This window comes from Helicoverpa armigera, chromosome 1 (assembly GCF_030705265.1).
Source record: "Helicoverpa armigera isolate CAAS_96S chromosome 1, ASM3070526v1, whole genome shotgun sequence".
Taxonomy (NCBI): Eukaryota; Metazoa; Arthropoda; class Insecta; order Lepidoptera; family Noctuidae; genus Helicoverpa; species Helicoverpa armigera.
The window spans coordinates 7238162-7265751 of NC_087120.1; the positions used below are offsets into that span (position 1 = coordinate 7238162).

At 36.6% G+C, this 27590-nt stretch overlaps 1 protein-coding gene across 1 annotated transcript in view; it reads right to left on the reverse strand.

The window, feature by feature from the left end:
* Positions 1 to 1345: 1345 nt before the first annotated feature.
* The window catches only part of LOC110374509 (transcriptional repressor scratch 2), a 38263-nt gene continuing 12018 nt past the window's right edge, over positions 1346 to 27590 (reverse strand). Inside the window, exon 2 of the mRNA XM_021332245.3 lies at positions 1346 to 10552. Within this exon, the coding sequence (XP_021187920.3) occupies positions 9414 to 10552 (1139 nt within the window). The 3' untranslated portion in view covers positions 1346 to 9413. The remainder of the gene's footprint in view (positions 10553 to 27590) is intronic.

Consider the following 27590-nt stretch of genomic DNA (forward strand, 5'->3'; position numbering starts at 1 on the left):
ACATAACTGATTATAGTCATGATTAGACGCGACCACGCGCCTTGAAATTAGAGTAACATATAATTTCCAGTAGGTGTCGCTCGTTGTTTCTCCAGGCAGAAAATGTGAACGCGTTAAGAAAAAAGTACCTTCAGCTAAAATGTATTATTCATTTTTCTTTAGTGGTTATTTAATCGCCATTTTTTCGCATAGCCATATACCTATATCTGACCGAGCTAATCAAAGTAAATTAATATGATCATGATACCTAATCTGCTAAATTGATCGGCTAATGTCTAAAACTAATAAATTCGGTGGACCTCGCGTATTAAATTGGTTATAATACCTTAATTAGATCGATGAACTGTATCAATAAAATGCCTTTTATTCAGTTAGTTATACAGATTATTCTGTCACGTTTACTCAGGCAATAATCCTATTAATATTCCTCATACGTTATGGCCTAATTATCGTCCCATGTTCGATCCCTTTTTTCGGTTTTCTTCGGGTATTTTCGCTGAAAGAGAAAGCGGTGTGTCATGATGCTCTGCCGTATACCCATGTGTAGATAAATGTATAAGTATGATGTATATGTGGTCCTATTCTCCCCTCGTGTCGATTAGAGGTACGAACAATAGGAACATGGGAACATGTGTAATTTTAGAAATAATGTTTGCGCTCAGTTACTGGTAGATATTATCTTTATGAGTAATGAGTATACATTCGCTATAGGCTGGAAGGTGCATAGGATTTTTGCTAAGTGTCGTTAAAAAGTTAGAAAATAGCTGCACTGAGTAATCTCAAAGATATTAAGAGGATGCCTCTTACCATCTTTTTTAGGATTGCTTAGATCAACTTATTTTCTGACTTTCTATTGCAGAACTTGCAAAATGTTGAGGGCGGAACTGCTTTCATTATCTATCTTTTATCAACTGTCTATTAGCTCTTTTGCATTTAATGATATACTTAAAACAGATTTTTCTGGTTCATGTTACCTACCTTTTAAAAAACTATTTCATTTATTGAAAAATGACTGTAATAAACTTTATTATTTGAATTCTTTTTAAATAATGTTATAGTCTCTTCACATGAATAAAATGTTTCGAGACAGTATTGTATAGATAATCAATATATTTTTTAATGTTTTACAACCACGATATGGTTCTTTTTTTGTTTTTTTCAGTGGCAATATACCTACATTTACTATTACATATTATACATTGTCTCTGTGTAACTATGTTGTAACTATGGGGAAGGATAGTATAAAATATTATGTAGGTGAAAGGTATAAATTATATGAATGTATTCATGAGCACGTGGGTGTTCACACGTGTATTTTCAGTGGGAAGTGAAATAAAACCACACCTATACAATACAATTTATTTTATGTATAATGAAAATAAATCTGTACAAGAAACACACGAGGCAACACAAAACACTATGTTCAAGCGGGTTCACGCAATTACAGTAAAGTAATATTCTTGCGTTCGTCACGTATTGTGTACCGCACCATTACATTTGTGCAGCGATAGCGACAAACGTTCACAAGAAACCATTAAACAAGACTAGAAAAACACTTCAATAACTCAAACTTAACCGAACAATATTCGTTTCAGAAAAATAATCAACAAACAAAAAGTTCTTTATTTAGTCTATTCGCTAAAGTCAAACAATAAAGGTTCGTCGTCTGCATTTTCTTTTCTCATTCGAGTGACCTTTTACAGTTTGCCCTTCGAAAGAAAAACAAAATAAAGGGTGAAACACTTATCAGAATTAATCTGTGCTTCGTTAATTTCTTTAAACACTACACAGTTTTGTGTGTAGTTTTGTATGTTGGATGACAACGTACCGTTAGGAGATTTGGCGATTCATTTCACTTAGATAAGATGAAAATCAATACTGATAAGTAAATACCCCAAGGCAAGTCACTATATCATTACATTTTACTAGGAAACATCTACATTATGACAACGCAGTGGACCCTAGGTACTTAGTTTACATTAAATACATAAAGTTCAAATTAACTAAGCAGTAAAGTCACGTAATACTCATTTTGGAAAATTAGGAACAATTTTAGGTGAATGTTATAATGTCGGAAGAACAACTTGGGTAAGTTTACCTTAACCAAACTTAATTTATTGATAAGATACATTATAACTATACACGATGATATAATAATTTTATTTACAATATTCGTTTTGAACTCTTCAAAGTATCTGTTATTGCGTAGTTTAATAAGTGAGGAGGAGGACAAAGCTTCACAACTGAGGTCGGAATTCACACAGAAACAGTTTCGCTGCACCCGACATTACAACATTACAAACAATTCAAACAAATTAAATTCGTCGTTTCTCACCAAATACAACACTTGGGATAATTCATCAATACGCTTACTTATTATTATTCTATGCTATTATAATATTTTTCATGCAATGTTATCAACTAACTCTGTAGGTACTTTTTGGTATAATTAGGTATATTAATTGCATAATAGGAAGGAATACGTGAATTAAAAAATTGACATACTACACTTACTGTAATTATATAAATTTTAGGGTCATAAAATAATAACTACGTGGCATGGGTATATTGTTGAGTTATAATAAGTTTAAGTATAAAGCGAAATTATAAGTTAAGCCTTATACATGCATAGTTATTGGTCATGTGTAAGTATCACTGCTCACTGAAACATTAGATATCGTTAAAATGTCGAAGACAATGCAGGAACTTTATTCTGACGACGAATGTGAACAGTGAACCTTATATGAGTATAAACTACATACGCAGAAATACAAAAGTGACATTCAATATTTGGTCGTTATTATTAATTATGAATTATTGTTGGAATCGATATTCTATGAAACAATACGTCATTACGTAGAAACTTTCAAACTTGGTAATACATATTCGTGATCTTACTTTATATTTATCAAAAATTTTGTATAAGTGAGTTTGATGATAGAACTGTATCTTAGCTTTTTGGTTAATTTGTTTAATCTCAATTTGCTGACAAGAGTAATTTAAAGTCGGGGAAATTGCTTAAAGGAATTTCAAATCACGTGTTACGTATAATGTTATAAATTGTTACTTCCGATGATGACTTGAGGGGTAATTTGTCAAAATGTATCAATTACGCTAGGTACACGTCAAAGCTCACTTATATAAAAATTCATAAGGCAAACTCAGTAATAATCATCAATCATTTCAGTGATACTATAGTTTCTCACTCTAACTCGCTACTATCCCACTCGCTACGATGCATCACATTATGTAATCACCTTTCTTTCTACTGTCTAAGGTTATCATATAATTTTACAATTAACGTACTAGTATGCTATAGCCTACGTACACTATCACTAAACTTTATCGACCTATTAAATCAGATTTACCGTTTCTTCTTGCTTCAATTCAAAAAGTACTGTTATTATTGCTCATTCGTATTATATTTTTATATAACCTTGTTTTCAAAACGGATATAATTAGACTAAATCGATTTCCAAAAATGTCTACTTTCATCTATAAAATAAATATGAATAATTTGAATAGCCTAAATCACTAGCGTTAATAAATAATTTTAATTATACTTTCGTTGTGCAAATTAATTACAAATGAAAACGATTCGTTGTCGATTTTCGATTTCTTACATATCGTTGTCTCAATAATTGTTTAAATCTTACATTTAATATTGCTGATATTAATCACTTTAAATTTTCATATTGCTTTTCGTTCCTAAATCTTATTCGCATATGTTAAGGGCCTAAAATTTATTTTTGGACCTACACAACGGACGTCGTTGTTAATCCTTTAATAGTTTATTTTTGAATATAAATAATTTTGATGAGAATTTAACTTTGAATAAAATACGGGAGTTTGAAAGAGATATCTAGCGAAACTACTGCTGTAGATCGTTAAGTATTGAGAGGTTGTAGAGAACCAGAACGGTAAATGTCCATATTTGATGTAATAGTAAGTATAGTCCGGGATTTGTTAAGCACGGCAGCTTTTTGATAAAATATTTGATCGGCTGCGAGCCTCAAGGGTATCACAAGATAATGAATTATGTATATAAGTTCAGTTAAAATTCAATATAATTTTACCATTACCGATGTTTTTGTAGTCTTATCAATTGCACTTTTTACCAAATTATTTGGCCGTTTTGCCAATCATTTTCCTAGACGCTTATTTTTCCATTAGCATAGTTTTGACGAAGTTATATAGGGATTACACATTTGTTCGCTGTTCATTTTGCTATCAATCTCAAATCGATTTCAAGGAGATTATTTAGATTGTAAATATTGTTGATTTATGTTTTGTACGATATAAAACCCGATAATAGCTGAATTAACAACTTTTTACTATATTTCTTTTGAACCGTCGACGAACGATTTTATAGTTGCGACATTTGTCCGATAACTCGATTTTAATGCCATATAAGCGTGCTACTTTAAGAGCACATTTTATTCAATAGTAAGAAAAAATATCATATTAATTTTCCGTGTACCTAAAATTGATTATTTATGCTCTCAAAGATTGTGAAAACCGAAACAATAATAAGTTTAATTTCAATTTTATTTTGTTTACATTTTTGTTATTGCTCTGAATGATAAAAGGTGTAAATAATCCGACATCATTTCTTAGCTTGTACTATATCACAATATTGCTTGAATATTTTTTGTATCTTAACTCCTTGTGTAAAGTTGAGGTTATTTTTGCCTCAATTATAATTGAACAAACAGTTATAAAGCCCTTTATACGACTATTTCGTTGTTATCAGTTAAATGTTTATCGATGTTCTAGCCACATTTTAAATGCAAAAAAAGTTTAACCGACAGATATTTGCACATTCGTTTATGTACGATTTTTTATAAAAAAATGATTTTTTAAGTAATATGAGCTCTGACAGTCGTATGTTGATAGTTTCACAAACGAGATGGGGCTTAATTCATTAATCGTTTAGCTCATAAAAAGTTATGGGTATTCAATTTTGTGTCAAAATAACGTTTTTCCTGATATTCAGTCTTAATTAACAACAATAATACTTCGAATTTATACATAGCAAAATGTATGAAGTTGCTATGTTTTCGTGCAAAAGCACTAATTCCATCAATTAAATGATATAAATCTGTCGTTTATCCCTTTTTTGCTATTAAGTCTTTATAAATTTTTCAACATTGACAAAACCTATTTATGGCTTCATGTTATTTAATGTTAGTTTATAAATATCAATTCTTAGAATCAGTTTGTTCCTAAGGAGGTTTTTATCGATTCCATGATAGATAAACATTTTCCATTATAGTGACTGCAGCATTTTGCTCCGTCACGTCAGCATAAAATGCATCGCGACTACGAAATACAGCACTCGTAGTGATTTACTACGGCGTAGCGCGCCCGTAGCCGTAGCCACCGACGACATGCTGAATAGCGAGACAACTTTTATACTTTTATATGAGTCTCGGTGATATAAACCCGCTACGCTACTAGCCCATATCTAATTGAACATTCTCATGAATCGATTTCATTAAAAACAACGACATTCTAAAAATAGTAAATGCCTTTTACAAATGAAAACTTGTTTTTTTTTGTTATTACCCTAAGCAATAGAAACAACGAAATTTTATAAAACATCATAATAATATCACGTTTATTACCAGTCTACTTATTTAGCCGAGTTCAGTTTCCGCGTCCCACAAATAAATTTAATAAAATAATATTGCTTTTCTTAATATTAGTCACATTATTGCCATATGCTATCATAGTAATTGTCTAGAAATATGGTATACCGTCTGTAAACGATGTTAGGTTTATTGATGTAGATGTAGTAGGTATGTATTGGGCTAAGTGCGATGAGAGGAAGCTGGCGTTTAACCTGATTAGTACACTAGCCGGCAGACGCGATGCTGCCAGCTTATAGTGTAACTGCATCGGGATGCTCGATGCAATGAGTGGGAGCGCAGGCGTGTGCTGAAGCGTGCCAATACGCAGCCATATTGAACGCTTCCATTTGCTCGGATTTAATTGCTTTACCGCAATTCGTCTCTGTTTTTAATGCGGTAAACCACATTTCCGAGGCAAGCGAATCCTATCAAAGTTCGCCGGCACAAATTGATGAGTTAATTGAGTATGTATGGCCTAAAATGGGTCTGGTCTTGTAAAATATTTTATATAAAAGTTGACGGCAAACGTGCTAAACGAGCTGTGCCAGCGAAACGCTGAAATGGTAAAGCTTTTTCAAACGTATGAAAAACGAGAAAGTTGCAGGTTATTTTTTTTAATTAACACGTAACCGCGCCCCTATATTTCCCAAGTGCTTTTAAAAAATATGTTGCGTAAATACGTGTTTTGCGTTCATAAATATTTTTGTCGTTTCTAATTTAATTTCTAAGCCTAACTTCGTTTACAGCTTCGAGATTAGCCTAATTAATATTGCTTATCGTATTGCTAATTTGGACATTTTTTTTTATTTTATCACTGTGTTTAATTTAACTAGAGAACTTATTGATCAATTCGAAGTCGTCGATTTATATTCTTTTACGTAATAATATACATTTTTCGCGTGACTAGAGCTTGGTTAGTTAAAATAGTTTTAACAATATTATTTTATTTATATAACTTCTGTCTACTCGACTAAAGAAAATGGAGCTTTTGGATAAAACAAAATTTTGGTTGATGTTTTTTATGTTTTAATCAAAAAGAATGGTTACGTACGTGCACAATTTAACAGGTAGATAACATTCTAGAGTGTAAACTATCAAGTCTAAAGGTGGACTTAGTAGGTACGATGACGGTTCTCTGCCGTCGCTATAGTATTTGTATAATACTATGTTGTTAAGGTAATTCATTAATACTACATCTACAAAAATTGTAAAGAAGGGAAATTTGGTACACAGGGACATATTTACATTACAATGTATATTATATATTTTTGTATAGTATAAGTTGGTTTCGTTAATATTACTCGTTAGTTACTTATCTGTATAACCGCTACAATTACAATAACGTTAGTATAAATATTTGAATAAAATATCTTCGTTTTAATTTTATTTTTTATCATTAAAAGCAATTAATTTGCAAGTTTTCTACTTAAGACCAGTAGGGAGAGCTAAGAAGAATAATATGAAAGGATTCCTCGAAGAAGGGAGTATTAGAGGGAGTATATAGACCAACTAGACTAGGTGTAAGGCTAGACACTAGAAAGAAGTAGAAAGGTAGTGAAAATCAGTAGGTTATAGAAAACCGAGATCAACTTGTTTTGAACCGAAGATTCGATCACTCTTACTTACAACAATAAATTACACAATATTCGATGTTAATTTCGTTTCAATTTAGTTTAATATAACTCCAAAGCACCAAAATATCTAATAACCTACATTTTTTTATTAATAACCAATAATTTCTACTTAATATTGCTTATTGATTTACATTAATATTGCTTTTTACGCGTCACCTTTGTCTGCCATACCCTATGTTTATAAAAATTAGGTATATGATTTGTAACCACATGATCGCCGCGTCGGTACAATGTACGCGAATGTACACCGTCTATACTATTATTAATATATTATCAATATCTTTAATATATTAATGATTAAGTGTCTTACGTAGACTAATCAGTCGGCGATCAAAGGGTTAATTTATGTTACGAAGGGAAGAGAACTATAGTACTAAGAAAGTAGATAAAATGTGGCACTACAGCTACAAGTAGGAGTATGTTGGATAAGGAATATAATGACTAGTGTTCAGTTTAGTGCCTCTGCGGGCAGCCCTGTCGTTCAAATGAATCATTCCTATAAATATACGAAGGGATAGTTTTGAAACATACAAATAAATGTAATAGTTAAGGACATATACGTAGTAAAGAATTATATAGTATTAATACGTAAATAATGTAATTTTTAAGCATTCCAAATATCATTTCAATGTAATTGAATTTGTGACGGCACAACGTTTCCTTCACGTTTCTAAAACTATATATTTTTCACGCAAATGCGTTGTTTAATTGCAACCATTCTAATCCATAATTTAGGTAAAAACAATTTTTTTCGTTCTCTCCGAAAGTTTTGTAACGGAATTCGCAAAAACGTTTAATACCGGGACTCTTTTAAAATATATTTTAATTGACTGGGTTTAAAGAAACACCAACGACGAATTGACTCGAGGCACTAACTAATAGACTAGGGAGGTGATCGGTCCCTCGGGCGGCACTCGACGCCGCCACTCACTACTCGCTAGCTGCTACATCCCTACGACTCGCGTCATAGCGTACTGGCTACTTTGTTACGCGCTTCGAGTACAGCCCGGGAGCCCGATGTCGGGACAGCTATGTACTACGCCACTACGGGGTTAATAGAATAGTCTGCTGCGTCTATTTGACAGCGGTGCGCGACTTTATGCCTACATTATTATTGCTTTTCGAATACCCATTTCTTACCGAGCACCTCGTGCTCGCCTCGTTACTCTAAGTTAATGCTACCTTATGCTAAGTTAGTTTATTGCCAGTTACGTTTGACTTGTCACCTAAAGAAACACGCTCGACTAAAGGCTTGCACGCCGTGGTGCGCGGCCCTGCCCCTGTTGCCGCCACAGGGCGACCGCCCCCCGCCCCACACTCCACGCGCCCCGACACTCACATATTTTCCGAGTTTATCCTTAAAAGTCTCTTTTATTGTATTCATTAATTCTTGGTTTAACAGGTACTAAAGTCAACTGGACGAAAATTGTACTATTATTTTTAATTTTATGAAATCGCGACGAGATAATACGGAGTTATTTTAGTAAAGTCCCGGCAATCCACGGTTGTGTAATGCGGGTTGTAAGTAGACAGTGAAGTAGAGCGTGCGTGGCGGGACGGTGTCGCGGTGCGGCGAGAGGTAAGGCACTGTCGCGGGCTCGCGCGGCGCTGCGGCGCTGCGGCGGCGTGTGTGCGGAGCTTCGGACGGAAAGTTTTGGCAAGTTCCTCACCGAGACGGAGGAGGCAGCCCTCCACCCGCGACCTCGGCGCTCGGCTCTCGCATCTCGACACTAAACTTACACGCTAATACTCTAACCTACTTTGCGGTTGTAAAAATCACCTACAAAAGATATTAGTTTTCATTCATATTTCAATACATGTATGTATATAAGGGTATATTTTATCGACGAGTATATACATATTTAATATTAAGTTACCGCTATCGGGACGTGTGACGCTATGGCCTGCGGCGGCGGCGGCCGCGGCTCTACGGGGTCGTACGTGATTCGTTGTATGCGAAACGTTGCTCGATGTGTCGCGGCGCGTCCGGCGCGCGGCGGGCGTCCGCCCGACGCGCTCGCTCCTCTTTCATATTGTAAATTTTATATATTACGCTAACAAGCTAAATTCATATTAATACTTTACGTTTACGAGTTAACCATTCGGCGGTGGTTACGGTCCCTAGTTGCGTCGCGCGGTGTCGCCCTTAGCCGGACGCGGAGACGGGCGCGGCAGGTTCGGGCGAAGGCGACTCGTCGTCGTCGTCGCGCACGCACGCTGACTCTTGGTGTTTATTGAGGTAGCTCTTGAGTGCAAATGTTTTGTGGCATCGTGTGCACTCAAAGTTTTTATCTGCTGAATGTGTCTGCATGTGTGCACGCAGATTCGATCGATCCGCAAAAGCTTTGCCGCAGTGCGCGCAGCCATAAGGTTTTTCTCCCGTGTGAGAACGCAGGTGTCCTTGCAGTAGCCACGGTCGTGAGAACAACTTCCCACACACGCCGCACACGTGTGACAGTTGGTGCGTCAGCACGTGCATGGCCAGCGCCGGCATGGACACGTACGCCTTGCCGCACTCGCCGCAGCGCTTGGCCGCCACCGAGTCCAGGCTGCGGTGCGTCTGCTTGTGTCGCGACAGGTTCGACGATGTCGCGTACCGCTTGCCGCATTCACTGCACGTATATTTTGATTTGGGTTCCGGTGGCGGTACTGTCTCGACCGGAGCATTCGCATAATTTCTCCTTTTGGAGCGGCCATCACTCACGAAAAATGCATCATATGTATATGCGATAGTCTCTCGCGGTCGTTCAGAGGAGAGCTCTTGCGTGGGCTGTTCAGACGGCTGCGGGAGCGGCAGAGGCAGTGGCGGTGATTGCGGCGGCGGCGGCGAGGGCTCGGCGGGCGGCGGCGGCGGCGGCTCGGGGGGCGCCGGCTCCACGCGTGGCGGCGACAGGAACACGGGGTGCTGGCTGAGGTCGAGGATGGCATGCGCCGCGTTGAGGTCCTCCTCGGGCCGGTTGAGATGTGCCGCTCGGTCCACGAGGCAGTACGGCCGGTAGATATCTTTCTTCTTGGGTGGCAGAGAGAGGATGGCACCCGTGCTGGTGTAGCACATGGAGATGGACTTGCCGCTCGCCGGTGGCGGAGGAGGGGAGACAGGCGAAGACTGGAGCTGTACCTGGAGGAAGGGCGGGTCTGTCGAGTCGGAGGCGGAGAGTTGCAGAAGGGCATAGGATAGAGGCTGAAGCGCCGGCTGAGGAGCGGGGGCGGGGCCGGCGGGGGCCTGGCTCACCTCACTCGGGAGCTGCGCGGTGAACTGCGTGGAAGGCTGCTCCTCGGTGTACCCTGCGAAAGATGAAACCATGTTGTACACGTTTATAGCTTGGAAGGGACAACAATATCAAATATACTTAATAGTTTCTGTATGACATGTTTACGGCACAGCTTAATACCTACGGATATCAATTTAACGGTTACAAGTAAACATAGGCATTGTAAAATTATTGGCTTGAACATCAAAACAAATAATTTGTCATAGACCTCAAAGAGAAATTCTTGAAAAGAAATTGTTCCATTGTGTAGATATCTGTGACGTAATAGTCTGAGGTATATGACACTATGCGGGCATTTCTCGTGCCAAGAGTTCTTTCGGCCGCCGCTCAATTGAGTATCGTCTCTCGCCAAAACGAAATTTACTAGATAGCACTTTAGTACTTCGGTACAATAACATTGAATAACGATATTTATTCGTTCCTTTTCTTTTTTAAACCATTTTGTAGTTTGAGTAAGCTGAACTGTAATGATATCGGTTAATATTATTTCTAAAGAAAGTAGTGCTTTCAAGCTCGTGCAAAGTTAAGCTTCAGCGTAGAGGACAATAATCCACAATTGAAAAAAAAAACTTCAATACGCAGTTACAGTCAAGCAACAGTCACTGAAATAACCAATCATATCGCTACTAACCCGAGAAAACCAGTACCATGAATACCACGAATTCTCAAATATTTAACGCGATTAATACGTGGCAAAGCGGGAATTGCCATTTGTGCTTCCCGAAACCAGCTTTCAATGTTTCCTTCTAAGTACCCTTAGTCGTACATCAACCCTCTTGGAGGGAGAAGGGGGGTACTTACAGTTATTTCGGCTTCGTTAATAACAAGACAACCTGTGGCGTGGGCAACCTGTGGCGTTGCCTAGCATTCCTGCGATAACTCCTAACTATCATGTTCCGCAGAATATAAGTCTGCATAATTGTACAACAGTATCAAAGTTTTGTGGCTCGTTATGAGTTAGTCGCTTTACGTTTAACTCTCTACTAAGTTGGATCGCACTATTCAAGTTTTCGCGCTTTCCCGCGGGTTTCAAATATAGAACTGTGACTTGTGCCACTGAAAACTACACCTAATGAATTGGAGCTACTTTTTAATGTAAAAGAAATAAAATAAAGCAAATGTGATAGATTTGTAGTATAAGATAAACCTAGTTCCTTAAATAGAATAAGCCGATGATCGTTTCAGGTCAAACAGCCACGCTGGATCGCACAAATTTTTAAACCGAGTTTACAAGATAAAGCCGCATCGTGTTATCCGTCAATAATCCATTTACCTCGCAAATTACGTTTAGGGGCTAAATTGCGAACATTGTTCCCGTAACCCAATATCAGTAGCAAATTAAATTATCTAAAACTGACACTGGTAGGCTATCAAAGTATGGTTTAATTTTAAACCAGATGCATAATTTCTCGCTGGAATGACAGAGCGCTTTATTCATGTTTATTAACAAACATCAGACGAATCGACGTGTTCAAATTAAACGGTCGCTGCTTTCAATAAATGTAAATTGTTTATTTAGCATTTATTAATGTTTTGCTGTGAATGCTATTGAAGATTACATGTGTATTTTAAATCCATACTTATATCAGGACAGAGTATTTTTTCTCTACCATTAATCCAAAGAACAGCAAATACTCTTTGGTGTTTGCAAAAAACCTTCTTCTGAGTGAGAATATTGGCTATTAAGTGACGCGGGCTGACCTTTGTAAGCAAAAAATAAAGGGCAGATTCGGTGGCGGGGGCTGAGGGTGCAAACCACAGGGTGAACCTAGCTGATATACGAGTATACTTATAGGAACCTAGCTTAGTGAGGCATATGTAGGTATAAATTTCGGAGGTTAGCTGGCTATATTATGCTTGCCTACAGCTGTTGTGTTATATGAAAAAGGTTGGGTTAAAAAATCACATACATATTTGTAAATAAGTTCGCAAGTGTAACATACAAAAATTACCACATCTGTATTTTCCGACTTGTTAAAATCTATGTACAACTCAATTAAGACTCAGTTTCTACATCAAAGGATATGACCATATACGACCAATAACTTTCGATTCACTACCCAAAGACAAAGGAAACTACCATAAGAACATCTACCGTGAATACGTATCTATACTGAGCAAACATAGAGTATTCAATAGCACGCCTTCCAAACTCCTTTGTCCACCAAGAGGGCAATAATAGACAAGCAGACGTACATACAATTATGCGGCAAACATCACGTGCATTGTCTATGCTCACCTATTTGCGTAACACGTATAACTATAATAGCAATGTATGAACACAGTTATCAGCTTCAATCAATATTGTCGCAAGCTCAACAGACCGAAGTAAATTGGACAAACAGTTTATGTACTTTCGTATTCAGTCTTCCAATATTTTTTCTGTAATGAGTCACGTATGGGCTATCAATGAGGTGGTATGGCGATCAGATAAAATCAAAGTAGGCATATGTTCACCAATGGACGGCTTATAGCTTATTGGTGCTGATTACGAGTGACATATCTCTTTCAGATATCTTTATGATATGTTTCGGAGCTTTCAAACTTATTTCTGTAAATAGAGTATATGTAATAGTGGCCTTGTCGGAAACCATATTTGAACCGTTTGGGGTTGAAACCCTCGGGTCGTGGGGTCCGAATGCCCACATTCTATTTAAAGATCTCTCTAGGCGGCTGGTTGACGCTTCTCGTGCCCAGAAGGCTGGCTATTACCTCGGACAAAGAATCAGCATGGCGATCCAACGAGGTAATGCTGCCAGCCTCTTGGGCACGCTCCCAGTTGACAGCGATGGGGACGAATTTTTTGACGCTTTTTAGTTGTTTGTTTTACTAGGATAGTTTTTGATATTTATTGTAAAAAAAATGTAATAGGGTGAGTGATTTATAAATCTTTATTTCTTTTGTTTTAGAAACACGACAGCGTCAGTCAAGATGCTTCGTAGTTGGCGTAGTAGTACTTCGTAGCAAGCGTAGCAGTGACAGCGTAGCACGCTTCGATCGTAGCACTTACTTCATACTCAACGTACCGGGGAATGCTTAAGTAAGGTCAGTTTAATTTATATTTGCTTTATTTAAACTAATTCTCATTTTGTGGGTATTTTTTGACGAAAGCCCGAAGCTCTGTCTTAAGTTTGATAGTGAGGTAATTAAACCAATATAATTCTATAACTTAGCCGTAATATCCAAATCCAAAATTGAACTGTATTTAATAATCCAAAATTTAATAATTCTTTGTAAAAGTTTTAATTTGCTGAATGTCGAATTATCTTAAACTACTCTTCCTTAGATAAAACGACAAAAGTGATAAAGTTCACGTTTTAAAAATTAAACCTTCTATAACACAGCAAATTGACTAACAAAAATTGTTCTTGCTTATAAACGGAATATTTAATTAAAGTGTTCAGTCACAATAAATGTCGAACCGTACGATTTATCGCCGATGCCGTCGCTGCTATTAGTTTATCTGTCATGCTATCGATCGCTTCGGGACCTTCTCTTGTTAGACCATTCGAACGGGAACAGAAGCTTTATAACAAAGAATTTTAGTGTTATTTAGAACTAGCTTTCGCCCGCGGTTTGACCCGCCTCCCGTAGCCGGATGGTGACCAAAACTATCCTAAAACCTTCTCCTGGGTCTAAGTTACCCCCTAATTTTCAGCCAAATCGGTCAAGCCGTTTTCATGTTATGTCATGACAACGGAAAGCGGGTTTCATTTTTATATATACATATAGATGAGGTTTTAAAATTAGATTGTTTGTAGAAGTAGGGAAATAATCAGAAGACATATACAGCCTAACTAAAAAAACTAGTACAAACTACATCAGTAGTAACTTACTAAAATAAGTGTGGCTGCATAACGGACCTTATTTCAACGTCATTTTAGACAAGTGTTCAACAGACGTTTAAAAGTTTTTGTGGTACGATTTTAAATTTTTGTATGGTCTCTAAAATTTCTGAAGAAATTATGATTTTTCTTTTGCACCTTTCATCATATAAAATTATTAAATCGTTCACACAAACTTCATTTCTTAAAAGTCGCTAAAAATGTGAAACACACAAACATAAATTATATCAAACAGATCCCGCAAGCGTTAGTTATAATGAACTTCATAGTTTACTACACTAATCAACCAATACACTTGATTATATTCTACTAATTACCGTCCAGTTATCCATCACTCTAATAATTTGCGTCTAGACAGAACTTCCTGCACCAAGATTATTCTGATTCATAAGTTATATTACGGCCAAAATTCGTCAATGTCCGTAAAACTACTAAAACAATAAATATATAAATAGGTATAAGGTAATATAAAAGTACGGGAAAATGATTCCACTCTTTATTACATGTACTTTAACTATATAACCACATTTTACTCTTATATAGAACAACAAAGTATTAAACAAAAGTAATATACGGCATTAATCTCCCCGAAATAATAGATGAACACTCGAGCGAAGCCTTAAGCCCCTCGCAGCGGGGCTTAGTCACTGAACAAAATGAAACTTCACTGCAAAACATACTACAGAAGTTTCATACTCAAAAAAAGAGCAATTATATACTCGGAATCTACTTTCTAACAAAAAACATACAACTTGGTTAGAACATGAATAAAAACTTATATTTCAACCGACTTCAAAAAGGAGGTTTTCAGTTTTACATGTTTGTATGTAAGATTGTGTGAGTTTATACCATCTCTATTTATTTATTTATTAAAGGGTTTACCAACAGCTTCTGTGTAGATAAAGCTTAGAGTACAATTGCATCTTTGGCTGCAACAAGCTAGATGCGGTTTACAGCAAATTACTTGTCAGACTTTAGAAGAACATTTCAAGTACATTATTTTTTGAAGTCGGTTTTATTTTCTTTAAAAAAAGTTTTAATATTTTTTTTGTGTTTGGATCTTCTATGTTTTTCTTGTGATGTGGCGTTGTGGATTGGGCTGCATCGCCTGCATCAGCACTTTAAGATAAGCTCGGCCTCTTTATAAATGCGGGAGCAAACAAAATGCTCACATGCCCACGATATTTTTCATAACGGCTGTCTTTAGGTACTGGTAACATTTTTGATATTTCTAGAATCTTGAAGTTCGTGTGGATTAGTGTAGTTGTTAGTAATATCTTGCAGTAGTTAGTCATACTTAGATTAGAACACTGCAGTTGTAAATTGTGCATTTTAAATGTACTGTTGATAGAAGGGGGAAGGTAATTAGATACGTTATTAGTGTAGGATAGAACTGAGTAATATGCTTATGTAGCTTAAATATGTATATTGATATTTAAAACTATGATTTAACTTGCACCGTAAAAAAAGTTTTCCTTCAACCCTTTTTTAAAATCATAAAACAAAAGTTCGCTCTGTTTTTTCAAACTCAATATTGCAGCCTTCACATCGAGATTGATAGATAAACTGGGCAGTTTCGTTGAAATTCAATTAATTTCACACGTTGATGAACAATCAACCGCGCTCATGAAATTAGTGCACAACTTTCATTTTATCAAATCAATACCATGCCGCGCACGTTGTACGGAATATTGTATACCTATTTAATTTCGTTTCGTATTAAATGGGACCGTGAATTAAATTTAAGCTTGGACTTTATAAGATAATAGCCGTATTTTGCAATTCTTCTGCAACTGCGTACCTGATATATCGCTCATAAGCGGTAATTCAGTCATCCTACATAAAAAGAGTGTCTAAAGTAAAGGACTTGATGAACTTAGTAAAAAACAAAAAACGAACCGAGCGCACTTACCTGGACAGCAACTAAAGTGTGCTCCAACCAAATAAAAACTACGAACTAGAACCGCGCAAAAATGAAATTGTTACAGAGAGTAATTAAAGACGGTGCAGCAAAACAAACGTAATGAAATAAACGCCAGGCGCGCCAAATGCTCCGGGTATAATGGCAAAAACAACGCGGGGAGGGTTCACCGCATTGCACCAGTTGAATCTCACCCCTCGGAGGGGGCTTCCCGGCCCCCGACCCGATCCCTCCGAGGGGTTCCACAGGGTACTTGTTGACGTCCGGGAATGCGAACTGCGTAACCAATTGATTTTTGGCCAAGTCAGCCTTGCCAAGATATGTCTCTGACGCGCGCTGAATCGACAATACCTAGTTTATAATGATTAGTTTTGTAAGTTTCGTCTTGCTAGAATTCTTGATTTAACTTGTAATATGAACAACTTAAACGTGTTCGAACATAGATATATTGTATTCGAACGAACATTGTTATTTTATACAATGTCAGTTGCAAGTTACTACTCTAGACACATATGAGCTAGTTACCTAGTTGTTTTTATTATTTTAACAAGCATGTTTGAAAGTTCTTCAAACTTTAATAATTAGGTAACCTAACCTAACTAGATTCGCTTGAAGTTCAAGGTAGGGAATAAACCTCGAAACTCTGAATATTCAAACAAATGGATCACATTGAAAGACGCATGCCCTAAAGTTGGTTACGTAGGTATATCCATATGCATTGAGTGTAAGGTCTAACACGTGCGAGAGTTCGTCGGTATTATCTGTAAGTTATCTAAAAGCAGTAATTTCCAAACTGTGTTGAAGAGCCCTTGTATTCTAAGGCTTGTAGTAGCAAGGACAATTCAATGTCAAAGTTTTATTCCTAATTAGTAATTCGAAGTCGCTTATGAAATTAGACAGTAGTTGCAAGGTTCCAATAAGGGAAAGAACAAAGGAAGTTATATTGTGCACAAAGACTCTTTCAAAATTATCGTAATCAGCTAAGAAGATTGTATAATACAAGTAAGATTATATACTTATACATTCTGAGATTCTCTAGAGTTCAAAAGAAAGAAACTGATACTGACTTATCCTGTGCTTTTTTTTGTTAAGAAGTACGTTTTTGATCTTTTTGTGCGCAACTTAAGATCAGTAACACATTTAGCTAATAGTTTGTTTGTAGATCTGACATAATTCCCAGATGATTTATTAGATATTAAACCTGCATTCAGTTATTGAATGACGATCAGTTCTGACAGTGAGTTTGTAAGCCGACAGCTTATCTCACGTGACAGCTTACACGTTGCTTCGAGCACCCATCAGCTCACTACAATAGAAGCCAATTGTCATCTTTCCACATTGTTTCAGTCCATTGACATGGACAACACACGGCCAATGTATTGAGTGTCCAGTCAATCCTATCATACGTATCGTTGAACAATACACAAGATTGTACTCGAAGCCTTTTCAGCATAGAAAAGCTACAACAGTATAGAATACCAGACCTTTTTCAAATTGTATTTCCAATTTAAAACCTCGAATGCAATGATTTGTAGCGAACCTTTTGCTATCACAATAAAAAGGCGAAAGGAGCGAGAAATATTTTAAAGCGGCGTCGTCGGGTGTATTCGGTCGGGGTAGGTATTATCGGGCGTGGGCCATCGCGAGTTCGTTCCCGTGTTCCCGGACAAAGCTGACACAGCTGCGCGACTCTGTATCCCCGCTAACTGTATGGGATACAAATGTTTAAAACCAAGTCTAAAATGCTAGCGGAATTTCCCGATAGCTTGCTAACAAAAAGTACGCGAACCGGCTATTGTTTTAAAATGAATGTATTGTAGTCCGGAATTGCTGGTGGAAAATAAAAAATGTTTCCGTCCATTATTGAAAAAGAACGGGTTTTGGACCATGGTTGCCTTTATTAGCCGCGAACTTTGTATTTGAAATATTTCAAATTAATTGTAGCGGGGAATTGTATATCTTTATTTCCAAATATGTTATATGGTGACTGTAGATTATTCTATTGTTTTAAAAACACGCCATTGTTACGTGCCTACTCCTCCAATTTAACATTTGAATCGCACAACAGTAATGATGAATTTATAATGATGTAAATCTGCTAATGACTAGAGTACAGTGTGTCAATACGAATAATCTATTATTAATCTCATATTTCCGATTTATTTCACAAATTGAATTTCGGGTTAAAGTTTAATATTATAAAAAAAAACATACATACAATTCAACAATGTAAGTAGAGGGTATTCTAATCTATTTATACAAGCCAGTTGAAAACAAGCAACCAAGTAAGCAGTAGTTGCCAAGAAATCGAATCGCCTTTTTATTTAACACTGTCGCTTGATCGAACTAGTTCCTCGTATGTGCTTTTATCCACACACATGTATGTAGAGGTGTGTGCGGCCTACATCGCTCCTATCTGACCTAGAAGAGATACATTACCGTCTTCGCGATTTTACTCGTACGTACACATCCAATTTTTGCGAAACCTTCTGTTTTAGTGCTGCCGTGGTGCTGCCCTATTTTTAGATATGATTTGTTTTCTCTACTGCCATTGAGGGTAACAAATACGCTGTTTTGAGGTCGTAGTACAAAAAGCTTTGTCCTAGATTAATTTATTGTGGCAATGTCGCCTCCATTATAAATTGGCTATCTATATAAATTCTTATAGCGTACAATAAAAATTCTTGCTGGCTATATAAGGGTGGGCGTTTAATGGGAGCAAATTCCACGGTATTAGCCACTTCATGAGTGATGTTGGTGACTAAGCACAAACCTGGAGTGGGTATACATCGACCCCAATTACGTGAGTGGAGCCCAGCGACGGATAATACGCTTTTCATACCGTTTTCCACTCAACGTGCTCAAAATTAGAAAAAAATGCGCCCGTAATACAATAGCGCTGTTTAAAATGAAATCGGGGTCGAAAAATGCTTCTTTATTTCCTAAGTAAAAAGACAGAATATGACGAATAGGTAGGTATATAAGTTTCATCAAAGTTTTAGACTTACAGCCAGTTTCTTCATCAAAAGTAAAAGTCAAAGTAATTCTATTAGTTTTGCTGTTACTTTAGCCTTGAAAAAACGAATTTGACCGTTACTTTTATTTTAGACATTACTTTGACTTTTACTTTTGATGAAGAAACTGGCCGTTAGTAATAACATATGTGACACCACTAGTGTACCCTGAACGGAAATGATGCCATGTTTATCACATGTTTATTCTTTATAATAAATTCAAATAACTAAAATAATAATATAATCATTATGTTAGTATCTGAAGGAAAAAGAAACAAAGTTCCACAATTAAAATAATTATACATATAAGTAGAATGTCGAAAGCACAATATATGGTTAGTTAGGTTTCCTTTCTCTCGTCCATTCAATGCAACAGTCGCAACCACAGCCGACGAAGGAACTAATGTTAATGAATTTCTGAAGCGCATTAAACTTATTTAATTAATTACGAGTTTCTCAGCAGATACTGCTAATGGGATTGGCGGGTAACTAATCTTCATAGAGCTTCTTACCACACGTTACCAAAGCCGTGTGGTAAGAGATATCCTGTATTTCCGTAACATTATTTTCCTTGGGTTTAGAGGATTTTATCTATTTTATGTTCACGTGGTGGTTCTTTTCATTACGTGGCCTGATGCACTAAGTATTTTTTATTCATAAAGTACGTGTTATAATCCAGTTTTTATCCATGTATCATGCACACAAACCAGTAACAATAGGCAACTTAATAAAAAAAGCTCTGAAAAAGTTACGATTCTTTCCTGGAAATTCTGTTCGATCGTGTTACACAACGGATACCAATCGGAGCTGTCATTCATATAAAATTGGAAAAGAATGAAATTTTCATCCAATCTAGTTTTGTTTGGTATCGGAATAAAATTCTAGCCTATTCTCGGTAAACCTTTATTCGTTTATAAGTTTTCGAAATCCAACAAAGCCTTGTTAAAATGAAAACGTGCGAAACCTATAACAGGCATTTTTTATTCTCTTTCTTTTAAGCGAAATATTAAAGAAATAGGCGTGTCGAACATTCAATTTAATGTTTTTTATAATACACAGAATTTTGCAAGAAAGTGCTTAAACTATAATATTTGAGTTGATATGATCTAGTGTAGCTAAGTGAGTATTAGCATAAACTAATATCTCGCAGCGCACGAACTAGCTAGTTATCTACTGTCGCTTCTAAAAACGACGTAAAGTCTTAATTTGGAGAAGGCTTCGTATCTCGTAACATGCTCAGCTCCTATTATACGTAATGACGACAAATCTAATTTAATTAATTTCCCCTTGAATGAGATAACAGTGATGAAGTGAACGAGAGTAAGCCAGACTGCGGCGGAAAGAGCTCGGAGCCGAATTAAAACGACGGGTTTATACCATTCGCCGCGGATCCCTGATTTTATTGTCTCGTTTGCTTTATATCATTATCTCCGTTTACTTTAATGAGAGCGCTTGAACGGATGCCTCTGGTTTTTGACAGAAATATCCACGAATACGAGGGTATTGTTTCACGATATTAAGCTTTGACGTCGTATGTGATATGGATATGATTCGGCTTCGAAATTAAAAATGACAGACGTTCTGTATTATTGAGAAATGGATAATATTTGTTCAGTTTCGACGGCTCAAGTAAATTACAGTTTATTAGTTCTGTTATCATAATTTATAAGCTTCGATCGATCAATGAGCGTACATGCTCTGTTTGACAGATATGTATATTAAAAAAAAGAATGTTACAAATACGGATCAAATTGTGTCTTTGCGCTGTCTTGCGCAAAAGAGCATCTAATTCGCAAACAATTTTTTTCAGCTAGATTTATTTTGTTGAAAAGGTAGCTTTAGTTGCTTCAAAAGATTTTTGTGCACTCAGTAACTAACGTAAAACCGAAGAGAGAACACGGTTAAAAATGTAAATGAATTTTCATCTGAAATTGAAAAGACTGAAGGGTAAACTTGTTTTACACGAAACTAGATTGGTTCTCATCCTTTTTGCAGTTTTTGTGAACATATTGGAAAACTTGATATTCTCGCAACCGGTGATCCAGTTTCAAAATGTTTGTCACTGTTAGTATTTTATGATATTTCATATGCATTACCTGTGGAAAATATGTGTTATTGCATACATACCTACTATATGAAATTTCAAATACAGGCGGTATTTGAAGTCATCGCTCTCCCCTACAATAAAATTGTATTAGCAAGTTTCATTACTTAACCAACCTCTATAAGTAGGTACTAAGTTAAAAAGCTGATAACTTTCTATCGACAATTTATATCTATGTTCATATTATCAGAGAATAGGTTAATATTTCACCCAAGAAAGTGTAGAAGCCTTCACCTTGTATAAAGCTACCGGCAATAAAAGTGACCTAATTTCTTTGAACTTTAATACCTCGACTTAAGGTTTAATTTTCGGGGTCGCGAAACTTGTCGAGGTGCTTTGAAACGACTTGAAAACTTCGTCGGGGAACAAGTAGTCCGACTTTAATTAAGCCTGAAGACTTATATTTTGAAGAATAGTTCTGAGCTCAGAGTAAGCAAAGTAAACGGCGCGGCGTGAATATTTAGAGTACAATTTGACCCGCTTATGTTCTTTATTAATTACGCAAGTAGGTCGGTTTTGTTTGTGAATTTTAATGACGTTGAAATAAGACATTGGAGAGAGGATCTTGCAATATCATTCTTATACACTTTACTTTCCATTCATAGAAATAGGCTTACTTTAGGCACGTGTATGCTGTTAGGTTAAGCAATTATTTATGACGTCATCCCATCGAACGTCCATAGTTGAATATGACGTAGGTAATTCATAATTATAGCAATACAAGCTTTTAGGAACGTTCGTTATTTCGACAATGCCCATATTTATTTTTCTATACAGTTTTCAATAGGTACTAATTGGACGCATCGAGGCACGCCAAAGAACTCGTAGACATTTTTTTATTGCGTGTATTGTATGGCTGTGTGTGTCAGTCACACACACACTGACGTGTTCGTGTTTCGCAGTATTTGATGCTGTTGATTTTGTGGTAGCTTCTCTGCCGTTATGTCACCCCTTGCTTTCCTTTCTACTGTTGACTTTGATTGGTCTATTTATTTAGTGTTCGCAAACACAACTGCTTTGATCGAAGCCGCTTTGAGACGTACAGGCTGTTTCATCTGTACTTCGGTACGTTAAGGCAATCGTAGTCTGGGAAATGGTAAACCCGACTGGGAAATGGTAATCTGTCAATATTAGCATCAAATGCCTTCCTGTTTTCTGACCGCTTTGAAAAAAACACTCCGATTACTTACCTATATTAAAAAATCTATGCGGCCCATCCAATTAAGAAAAACAGCTGTTCATCTTAAATTAAAACCATGCCACGCCTAACGTAAAACGATTGATTCTCAAAGCTAGGTTAGACAAAAGTAGGTTTTACGAAGATTCATCTTGGTTTAACCACTATGTAAACCACTGTCGGTGTTGGGCGTGAGTCTACACTTTAAGATGTAGACTTACACACTTCTATTTTATAGTACCGACACATCGATTGAACATGCGAGGTAAAGTGATCTTCGTTGTGTGCATGCTTCGTACCTTGTAGGTCTTCTTTAATTCCCAGCCGCCCCGGTAATGTCGCGGGAAGCAACTAGTGGCTACTCGAGTTACAAGAATATCGCTTTGCCCGATCTATTATTGAGCTATGAGAATGTGAGCTGCATTCATTCAAAATTTATAAGTTCGTTGTGCTGGTAAATTATTTCGAACCGATTGATATCGATAGTAAGTTGTTATGTGGGTGATTTGGTAACTCAATTCTCGTGTATTTACCTCTGCTATAGCATTTGTTTAAATAAAATACTGGTTTGGTTATAAATTCAAAAATAAAATAAAGTAAGTTTGATGTTAAATCTTACAATGAATATTGTTAAAAAATCGACTTTCGTATTTTATTAAACAGCATTGATTTATAGTTTAAATTCCCTCAATAAATTGGAGAGATTAAAAATAGTTTACTGAAAAATGAATTCGAAAGAAAGCCAATTTATTATGGAAGCCCGAGGCAAAATAACAGGTGGTTTTACAAAGGAAAGTCGTTAACAGTTTAAAAACCGGTAGTTTAAAAACTGTTCAAATAAATTCTTCGATGTTTCTATATTTAAATGTTCAATAAAATTCTAGATTGAAAGTAATTTGAATCATGAAAGTGCATTGAAACACGACCACTATTCGATTTAATTTAAATCAAGTTGTCGGAACGGCTCGGACCGTTTTGAATGCGCTCCACTCGGTATGTAAATAGTCAAAGCCTTGCTTAATTGATTTGGATTGCTGATTCGAAATAAACTACAAATTGATATTTATGTCGAGTTCTCTTAGAGCACACTGCACACTGCAATTCGTTTAGCCGGTCGATAGTTTCATCAGTAGATGAAAGGCAGTATCGGATGGACTAAAATGTTTATTGTATTCACGATTACTTACAAAAGTGGTTGACAATTTAGTCATCCAACCATTTAGCCAGCCATTAGCCGCAAGCGTGCAAGGCTTTTGAGTGTTTACTTTCCTATTAAAACTGAAAAGTAATTCTTAACTACTTACCAATATTTAAATAACTACTCTTTTTTTAAACACCATGAATTGATACTTTCTTCAGTCACGGCAAGAATGCAATGAAACAGGGCTACGTACTCAACTAGCAACAAGAAAATCTTCGAAGCAAAAACAATAGCGAAACTAAAAAGCAAGCCTATAATTTGAACGTTCAAATAAACTATGAATTGATTGAGGCGCCTCGTCGCGAAACGCGGTACATATTTGAATAGCGCGATTTGTCGAGCAAATTGCAGCCTAAACAGGTATCAATGATTGATTGCAGCAATCAAAGTCGCATCGTTTATTCACAAACGATTCAACCTTTAGTTTGAAACTTTGTAGATAAGTATATGATTTTATTCGCAGTTGTAAGGGTTCCCATAGTTAATCGTGTTTGTGACGTTGTTCCAAGTTCTTTATCACGGCTCATGTGAGAATCTAGGCAGGTTTTTCTTTGCGTTTCTTTAATGTAGCAGTATGTAGGCGTAAGCGTCGGAATTTGAACTTCATCGAAAACATATTCTTGAAATTGTAGTCTACCTATATGTAGTAGCAATTCCTATATGTATTATATATACGTGCACATAACCTAATATCTAGTAATAACTTAACTTTTAAATAACCTCACAAAAATAAGCAGTTAAAATTCACCACCATTTATAACGGCGATAATTGGTTCTCAAAACGGTTTGCAGGGGTGAACGAACGACTAAGAAGATATTTCAAAAGCGTTGATTCAATCGAGTTGGCAGGCTTGGCGGCAAAACCTTTTAAGATATTAGTTGGCTATTGTTCTTAATAAATTACTGCCCGTCTCGGAAAAGCTCCCGTAATTAAATATGACACTTGCAACGTGCGAATCTTGTTCGAAAATTCTGAATATGAAAAGAAAGTCTATAATAAATTGCAATCTACTTTTCATACTTCCATTTCATCATTATTATTTACGCTTACTGAAATAAAACGTATTTACACTGGCTAGTTCGGTATGAGAGACATAAAAATAATACACGAGGAATTATGAATGAATCCGAATGAAGGTTCCGAAGAAACCTATTTGTGTCCTCATCATTGAACTTTGCACTAATGCTGTAAGCCGAATGGCATTTCATACTATTTTACTGGAAAACGGGAAGCATAATCTAAAGATTACCTGCACGGAATTCATTACTAGGAAGTAGCGAAAAATGTTAGGCTTATTTTTAAAATACGAAGTTGGCTGGTTGAACTTTATAAGAAATTCGGGTAGTTCGTTCGAGGCATTTTGAGTGAGTAGTAACACGTATACACTACAGGTTTACAACTGGCTTAAAAATGCTTTTTACTCAGCTGAGGGTTAAATGGGTAACATTAAAGTAAAGGGGTTTAGTACGTACCGCCGGATGGACGGACTAACGTTGTTTTTCACGATCTAGTTTGAAGAGCATTTTACTACAAAAGATTTAATGTACGCTAAATGTTGAAAAGATTTTAAGCCAGCTTTTGTAGGTAAAATGTTTTTGAAGAGCAGTATTTACTTATAACTTTAAATCTACGATGTTGAAATGTAATTTGGTCATTATCGTATTTATGATATAAATATTAAATCGTAGTTACACTTCATTCAAATAGAAGAACCGCTTTCCCAGTCCTGTCATTCAAAAATATTAGTTCCAGAATGTAATCAAAAGCAACACCGACAATTTAACATTTCGCCAACGAAATGGCAACAAAACAGCGCATCCCTTTGTAAAATCGCAACTGTCCAGACAGCACTAAGCGGACGAACAAGAGTAAAACAATTCGCATTCACGTGTCCTCTATTCAATCCTTTGTAAGTTTGCAGAGAGAGAATTTAGCATTTCATAATTGCATCGGTGACGTTGTTCTTTATAGGAGCGCAGTTCCCAGTTCCCAGTCCGGCCGGCCAGGCTTTGCGCGTCCAAACTTTTCACCGCATACGAATTACGCCGCTGAAGTTTTGGAAGTGTTGAGCACCTTCATACTTTGTAATTGGAATTTTCAGTTGTTTCCCAATTGTAAAGTGAGAGGCAGCTCTTTTGTGTTGCGATAGTATTTTCGTTTCTGTTTTGAACTGGTTCAGTTTTGTGAGTTTTGCGGCGCGGAATTTCGGGTATAGAAACTTCGGTGAATAGGGTTCTTCGTATATTTGTGGGTATTGGGTATTTGTAATGGGATTCATTTACCTTTTGAGATGTCTGTTCCACTTCAACCGTTTACTTCATCCGTCTGTTTGCCAGTGAAATAGAATTCACGTGAAAACAACATTTTAGCTATTGCTAATTGGAAGTCAGATAGACTGGACTATGCAAGCAAACGACTTAAAACCGATCAAGAACATCGAATCCTTACTATTACTCTCTGACAATCAGCTTATTGCACATCAAAATAATGCAGCAGTGGTCTAAAGGCGTTAATTCAAAGGGTAGTACCGTCGCGTCTAGTTGGGCTATTCACACGGCTTCTAAGCGCTGACGCTCACACAATAGCTGCGGCTGGCCGACGCGCCTTATTCACGTTAAACTACGCTTTGTCGATTGTTCTAAGCCCTAATTGCTTTGTCATTTGTGGAATGCATTTGTCAGCATGGCAGCCATTGTTGTGAGTCTCTAATAAGGCTGTTATAATTCAGTTGAGAGCGAATAATCGGGAAAGCTCATTTACATGAAGACTGGCGTGATACGTTGTTCTGTTTCGTGGAGGCATCAATTTCGGTACACATAATAATATATTTAAAAGGGAAAAGTTCGGAAGATGATGATAACATTTTATTGATTTGAGCTACTGTGGTATGCTTAATCAGTTCCTTTTCCATGGCAAATGAAACGTCAGTTTTATGTAGGTGTCATTGTTAGCAATGGATGCCTCATCAAACGATTCGTCCAAGCATAATTAAATAATTTAATTAATAGTACAGCTTGTGATTTGATATTTCTCAGATACATGAAATTGTTCTCCTAACATGGACCAGAAATACAAGTAGATCGTTACTTGCACTATAAAGTAGAGCACAGTATTGCTCAACACGTTCTTACTTAATTTCAGGTCACGCCAATTTTCTTGCAAGATAGAAAACAAAACAAGTCTGCTTCAGTCGAGAAAACCACTGGAAATACAATTCCGCGTTTTTGCCAACGCTACATTTAGTCGTCAACACAAAAAACGGAATAATATTGTTTTTTTGCCAGCCATTCATGTTTCCGGCTCGCCAAGAATCAACAGTTCGCCGGAAAATGATATTTTAACGCTTTTCTTACGTGTAGAGTGGGCGGAAAGTCATCAACTGAATTTAATTTCTTTGTTTACAAATGAACAAATAATTATTGGATTATGTAAAACACAGTCAATTTTGCCCGATAATAAAACCAAAAGGGGTGAAGCGAGTATTATTGGTGTGGCGTGGAGACAAAAAACAATTGACAACTACTGGCCCGAACGATAATACGTGAAACCGCGCGAAAGGTTTTTGTCGCTCGGAATGTGTCGTGCGTAAAAAATCCGCGCGGCAATCCCGCTGGTGTGAAAGCGCTGTTTCAGCGATCTTGCCAAGAGAAAAACTTGTAAAATTTCATCTGAGACAATATTCGAAATAATTTCATTGCACAGATTTTACAGTGTATTGAAAGGAGGCGTCTACTCGGGAGGCGGAGCGATGATTCGTGGGCGGAGTTATTCATCAATGTTATTTCATT